The sequence below is a fragment of the Galeopterus variegatus genome, unplaced genomic scaffold (genome assembly GCF_000696425.1).
Source record: "Galeopterus variegatus unplaced genomic scaffold, G_variegatus-3.0.2 Scaffold2721, whole genome shotgun sequence".
Lineage (NCBI taxonomy): Eukaryota > Metazoa > Chordata > Mammalia > Dermoptera > Cynocephalidae > Galeopterus > Galeopterus variegatus.
The window spans coordinates 72,948-79,944 of record NW_007728832.1 but is presented as its reverse complement, the minus strand read 5'-3'; the positions used below and the strand labels follow the sequence as shown (position 1 = coordinate 79,944).

General features: G+C 45.6%; 1 protein-coding gene across 1 annotated transcript in view; it reads right to left on the bottom strand.

Moving 5' to 3' along the window:
• Positions 1 to 6,997, bottom strand: part of NID1 (nidogen 1) — a 79,027-nt gene that overhangs the window by 66,359 nt on the left and 5,671 nt on the right. The window contains exons 2-3 of the mRNA XM_008582774.1: positions 5,499 to 5,798; positions 3,165 to 3,391 (exon numbers count right to left, since the gene is read on the bottom strand). Coding sequence (XP_008580996.1) covers positions 3,165 to 3,391; positions 5,499 to 5,798 — 527 coding nt within the window. The remainder of the gene's footprint in view (positions 1 to 3,164; positions 3,392 to 5,498; positions 5,799 to 6,997) is intronic.

The window sequence follows — 6,997 nt, the reverse complement described above, 5'->3', positions numbered from 1 at the left end:
CTTTTGTATGTTAATGTGATGGTCGGTGGTTGGGGGCCCCCAGGTAGCTACAAAATGGGGGCTGCTGGACAGAAAGACCACGCCCTGATTAGAGGCTTAGACGTTCAACCCCAACCCCTTACCTCCAAGGAGGGGAGATTGGCTGAGGGTTAAATTAATCACCAATGTCCAGTGATTTAATTAACCAGGCCTACATCATGGAATCTCCATAAAAACCCCTAAATGATGGGGTTTGGGGAGCTTCTGGGTTGGTGAACATGTCCAGGAGCTGGGAACATGGCACACCCGGGCATGGAAGCTCTGGCCCTCCCCCACACCTCGCCCTACATGTCTATTCCATTTTGCTGTTCTGAGTTATATCCTTTGTAATAAACTGGTAAGTAAAGTGCTCTCCTGAGTCATGTGAGCTGTTCTAGCAAAGTACTGAACCTGAGGAAGGGGTCATGGAAACTCCTGATTTATAGCTGGCTAGTGAGAAGTACAGGTGGAAAGGCAGGGCTTGTGACTGGCACTAAAGTGGGGGCAGGCTGAGCCCTTAACCTGTGGTACCTGCACGAACTCCAGGTAGTTAGTGCCAGAACTGGATTGAGTCGTAGGACACCCAGTTGGTGTCTGGAGAACTGGTTCATGTGGGGAAAAAAACCCACACATCTTGTGTCATGTGTTATGAATGAAAACAGTTCAGACATGGCTTATTAGAAATCCCTACTCTATTGGTGTGGGATCTGGGACAGGTTTACCCTTTTGTGCTCAAAAGGTGTGGTGAAAAGCAAATAAGGTGCAAAATCCAAAAGCATTTTACAACTATAAAATACTGTAACCCACTGCCAACATCATCCTGAATGGGGAAAAGCTGAAAGCTTTTCCTTTAAGAACAGGNCCTGCAAAGAAAAGAGGTTACCAACTTTGCAAAAATGGAAGTTCTGGTAAAAGTCTAATGCTCCACGCAAAAGACTTTTAACTTGCCTGCCACATAAAAACAATTTGATTGCCTTTATTCTTTTATTCTTTATTATTTCAGTGTTGAAGATTGTTCTCCACCCTGACATATTTAACAAATGTGTGAATATAATAGAAGATATATATTTGATCTTTTGTCTCTGGTTCCCCACACAAGAGCCCCTAAAACAAGAGCTCCTGAAATCTCTGGTGTGATAAGAATGTCTTTTGTATGTTAATGTGATGGTTGGTGGCTGGGGGCCCCCAGGTAGCTGCAGAATGGGGGCTGCTGGACAGAAAGACCACACCCTGATTAGAGGCTTAGACGTTCAACCCCAACCCCTTCCCTCCAAGGAGGGGAGATTGGCTGAGGGTTAAATTAATCACCAATGTCCATTGATTTAATTAACCAGGCCTACATCATGGAATCTCCATAAAAACCCCTAAATGATGGGGTTTGGGGAGCTTCGGGGTTGGTGAACATGTCCAGGAGCTGGGAACATGGCACACCCGGGCATGGAAGCTCTGGCCCTCCCCCACACCTTGCCCTATACGTCTATTCCATTTTGCTGTTCTGAGTTATATCCTTTATAATAAACTGGTAAGTAAAGTGCTCTCCTGAGTCATGTGAGCTGTTCTAGCAAAGAACTGAACCTGAGGAAGGGGTCGTGGAAACCTCTGATTTATAGCGGGCTGGTGAGAAGTACAGGTGGAAAGGCAGGGCTTGTGACTGGCACTAAAGTGGGGGCAAGCTGAGCCCTTAACCTGTGGTACCTGCACTAACTCCAGGTAGTTAGTGCCAGAACTGGACTGAATCGTAGGACACCCAGTTGGTGTCTGGAGAACTGGTTCATGTGGGGAAAAAACCCCACACATCTGGTGTCATGTGTTATGAATGAAAACAGTTCAGACATGGCTTATTAGAAATCCCTACTCTATTNAGCTCACGAGAGCCTGCTGTTAAATTTTTAGTAATTTTGCAAGCCAATTATTAATCAAAGCCATTGCAAAAAAATTGAATTATATCAACTTACAATTAAATAAATTATATTTTTTTCAAAGGCAAGAAATACTCAAAGCCCATTACATCCTAATTCTTTTACTAGTATCCATGTTCTTGAAGTTGTTTAAGTCTACTGGATCTTGACGGTGAAAATTTATATAATGAAGCATCTTTTCTCAACTCTTCACTGAGTAACATGACGTTAGTACTTGAAATTGGCTATGGGAGGAGTATTTACTCCATGGAAATAGGCAAATGCTGTAACCTAGGGCTCCCCCTAACTTCATAAAACCAGTTGTTAAGCATTTACCAGCACACCGTGAAGTCAAGGCCAGAGGAATTTTATGCTACATTTGACAGCAAGAAATTGGGAAGCGGCATTTCATTCTTTGCTTTTTAAAGAATAATGAGAGAGGAAAGATTTTAATTTTATAAAACCAGTCTGGGCTTTTCTTTCTTTTGCCCAATTCTACAAAATAACCTGAGAGAGAGCACTGTCTCTGCTGTAAGAATTTCCACCCTAGTCAACGTGGGGGTTAAAAGGTTCTTAGCCTTGGTTTCATAGCAGGAGACAGGTTTGAATGCCTTTATTTCTTTTTTTTTTGTCTTTTTTCGTGTCTGGCAACGGACTGCAACCCTCAGTGTCGCACCCGTACTGGACCGGGACCGGCAACGGGATCTCAACCCTCGGTGCTGCACCCGCCCCTCGCTCAGCCAGTGAGTGGGAACTGGTCTGTATGTGGGATCCGAACCCTCGGCGGGAGCGCTGCCACGCTTCCCAAGCGGCGCACTGTAGCAGTGCGCCACTGGGCCGGCCCCTGAATGCCTTTATTTCTAACCTTATAGAAGAAATGGTAGAAACTGTTTTAAATAAGGATGATATCTAGACTGGCTGGTGGGCTCAGCAGACAGCAGTGTCATAACACCAAGGTCAAGGGTTCGGATCCCTGTACCAGCCACCAAAAAAACCAAAAACAAACAAAAACCAAAAACAAAAAAATAAGGATGATGTCTAAAAAGTAGGATGGATACACGTTCATTCTAAGAGTAGATTCCCTTAAGCTCAGCAGGAAAATGGTATTTCATAACATAAAAATGATATACAAAATTTAAACCTGTAGGAACATTTTTAGGAGGGATGATCTATAACACCCATGACATTTACCCTAAAATAGTAATATTCTTAAAGGGAGAATCTACTGAAAAGACAATGAAAGCATACTTGGCCAAATTTTCAATTGATTCTCTGTCGTTAGCGAATATGTTATAAACTCCGTCACTCTTCCAGAGGAATCCCACGGAGCCCTGACAGAATGCGACCACAGCAGGGACCTGGTTCTTGTCTGTCTTTGAGAATGTTGTATGGAATTGCAGGCCATCTTCAGGGTAAAGGAAAATGGCGTAGGAGCTGACATCGGAGGAGGCCAAAACAGCCTGGAATGTGTTTCTCTGCAAAAATGAATTAACATTTAGTTACTTAGGAAATATCTACAGATCTGAAAATGCATTACTCACCAAACTATGCATAAAAAGTGCTGTAAACAGATGGCAGTATTCTCACCTTATTCTAAAAGTAGTACTTTTTGTAGCAAGGACCAAATATTCTGAGATAGCTCCGATGGAATATCTCTAAGGCTATGCCAACATGAAATTTTATGATTAGCTAATGAATATCTTCTGCATATCTGCAACCCCAAGGTTAACCAAAAACTATAGAGATGGCACTTCCAGACGGTGGCCTAGATGTCATGCAACGTAGGAAATCCTTAGCTGCAGAATTTGTTTCCACAGCCATTAAACATTTTCAACCACATTCATCATTTAACAAACATTCATTGGGCTTGAACATCATACAGAAGGAAAAAACACAAGCTTTGGGAGAAAAGAGACCTGGGTCCAACTCTTGGCTCCACGGCATTATTGGCTGGGAGAGCTTATGCAAGAGCAAGATACTTATGTTCTCTAAGCCTTGATTTTTGCATCTGTAAAATGGAGAGAAAACCACCTACTTCATAGAAATGTTACGTGAGGTTAGCTATGAATCACCCAGCACAGAGAGTATTTCTTGCTCTGTGCATGTGGAGATGGAAAATGCAAGGTCCCTGCACTTGAGTCTAGACAGGAAGACTGACATGTGACCAGAACTTTGCAAGACCAGGGGATGGATTCATGACAGATATGTGCCAAGCACTGTAGAAGCTGAAGGAGAAAGTGCCAAGTGCTAGGAGGGGTGGGGGAGTAGGAGGTGGTCCAGGGGGTCAAGGCCTCACAGAAGGGCCAAGTCTGAAGGAAAGAGAAGGAGGAGTTTGCCACCTGTCGGGAGGAGGCAGGGGAGGACAACCCAAGCAGAGAGGACAGCACATGCAAGATACTGCATGGCAGGGTGGGGGAGGGTGGCATGATCAAGGACTTGCAGAATCATTTGGTACAGCACTGCTGAGAGCATGTGACAGATCAGGCCCCAGAGGTAGGCAAGGGCTCGGTACCAAGAGATTGGGCATTTAGTGAAAGGAAGGCATTAAAAAAATTTAAGGTTTCAAGCCATTTTCAAGTATGTCACCTGGATAGATAACAGTTGAGCCAATGTATCATGCAGGCCCATAACAACCTTTCCCAAAGTGTGTTCTGTTGGGATATAATGTGTCCTATTTGGGGTGCGGTGGGGTTAGGGAGATGGCCAAAAGGTTTGCGACTGCTCAGTTAAACAGCACAAAGCAGGTTTCTCTACTGCAAGACTTTCCAGAGTGAGTCACCAAGAGGCAGACAGAGTTTTAGTATTTCCCAAGTGAATTTGGCCAGGAAGAGGCCTCTTCCTCCAGGACTATCTTGTAGAACTGGTGTACTGTGGTTGGCATTGGGAACTACCAGCCTGGAACCTCCCCCATTTCTATGGAGTTCTCTTGGACCTTCCAAGTTTCTCCCTACTCCATAATCCTATAAAATTTAAATAATGGTAGAGAGAAATTGGATCTCCAAGGAAAAATTGAGGTCTGTCCTAAAAAGTCACTTCAGGTCTAGTGATGGCATCTGGACCTATTCACGTACTCTCTTCCCTTCGAGGGCAAGTGCAAGTTCTGCAGCCTGGTCCTTCGAGCTTTTCCTGTCCCCTGTGTTGTGATAACACTCGTGTCCTGAACCACGCAGCAAAAGGCTCTTGTCACCCCAACTAGAGTCTGGGACCTTGTGTTTAGTTCTTCAGCTCTCATTTCCTGTTAATATCTTCTCTGTTTAAATTAGAAACTACCCTTCCACCACCTGAAATATGGACAGCCAGGGGATGGCATCTTTCAACCCCTTTCTTGCCAGGCGCTGGTCTTCTCAGGAACTGGCTTTCTTTATATCTAATCATCAAAAGCTGGAGTTATACAGCCTCGTAGATAAGCTTTTGAAAGTTTGAAACCTGCGATGACCAGCCTTCTAGATTTTGCTTTGGATTTCCTGTGTTTATCCATAATGTAGGCATGATGCCCATCAGAGTCACACAAACCAGAAGACCCAAAGAGTGCAAACCCAATGTCAGGCTATCTGCACTTGTACCCGGGGAAGTGCTGCTTACCTTGCCTTCCTGGGCAGGGTTCCTGCTGGGCCCTTGGTAGGGGGCCACAGATTCCCAGGTGACAACCACCACGCTACTGGGCTGGAAAGAGACCTCTGGGAACCCTCTCTGGACATACTGTGCTGCCAGCTGAGTGATGAAGGGGGACAGGTCTTCGCGGTAGTAAACCTTCCCGAGGCCATCTGTCGTGTCCAAGTCCGCCAGGAAAGGTGCCACTGCACCAAAGGTGGGTGGGAAGAGCCCAGGGTGGGATTCTTCAGCTGGGGGCTCACTCATGGCAATGAGGCCATTGGTGGTGACCTGCATGAAACCAAGTGCAGTTAAAGGGGATGCAGAAATGACTTCCTCCTCCGTGGGACCAAGCACCCACTTGCAGAACACAGTCGCAGGCACCCACAGCGTGTAAAATACAACAGAATCTAAGATGTGTGTGAATTGCAAAACCCAGCATTTTCCTTCCAGACAAGGTGCACTGGTGGCAATGGCACAGGGTAAGAACCACAAGATGTGACGCCACCTGCCAGTCGCCAGACCTTGGCACACGCTTTAGGCTTCAAGTTGCAGGCCTCTTGTGTGCAACCACCTTGCCTCAAGGAGGACAACGGGAAAAAAAGTGCTTCATTTACTGCCAAGCATTAATTCAAACATAAGTCATTATTAAAGCCTTGATTAATTTACTCAACGCACAGAGAAATCATTTCCTGGGTGCAAAAATGCGTAGGATCCAGTCCCTGCCTTTAAGGAACCCACAATCCAGGAAGCTAAGGAGGACTGGCACAGCAGGCGATGGTCCCACAAGTGTCAAGAAGTGAATCCGAATGGGGCATTATCCATGACTTCGAATGGTTTGATGTGTTAGAATAACAGCTAACATTTATCGAATGCTTACCAGCTTCCAAGCATCCTATTAACATCTAATCCTCAGCAGAATTCCATAAGAGTAGGTCCTACGAATACCCATATTTTTCTGATGGGGAAAATTGGCTAAATTAATCAATCTGTCCAAAGCCACCAAGTGCCAACACTGAGATTTGACTGCAGGGAGCCCAGCTCCAAAGCTGGCCCTTCTAATCACTTACGGCTTTCTTGAAATCAATTATAACCACCCCTAAAAAGTACCACTGTTGGGGCCGGCCGGGTGGCGCACTGCTGTAGTGCGCCGCTTGGGAGTGCGGCGGCGCTCCCGCTGAGGGTTCGGATTCCACGTACAGACTGGCCACTCACTGGCTGAGCGAGGTGCGGGCGCAACGCCAAGGGTTGTGATCTGTTGCCGGTCAAAAAAAAAAAAAAAAAAAATGTACCACTGTTCTCAGCCACGGTTACGCCCCAGGGAGGAGGCATGTGGATCTGCCGTAAAGCCTTGTGACAATGAGGTCTGACACCCCCTACTTTCTTGTCAGTGCACAATCCACAGAGAACATGGAATCCCACTCCAGTGGTCCTTTTTCCCTAAAGAAATCTTTGAATTAGAACAAAAAATTCCCTTGGGCTGGCCCGGT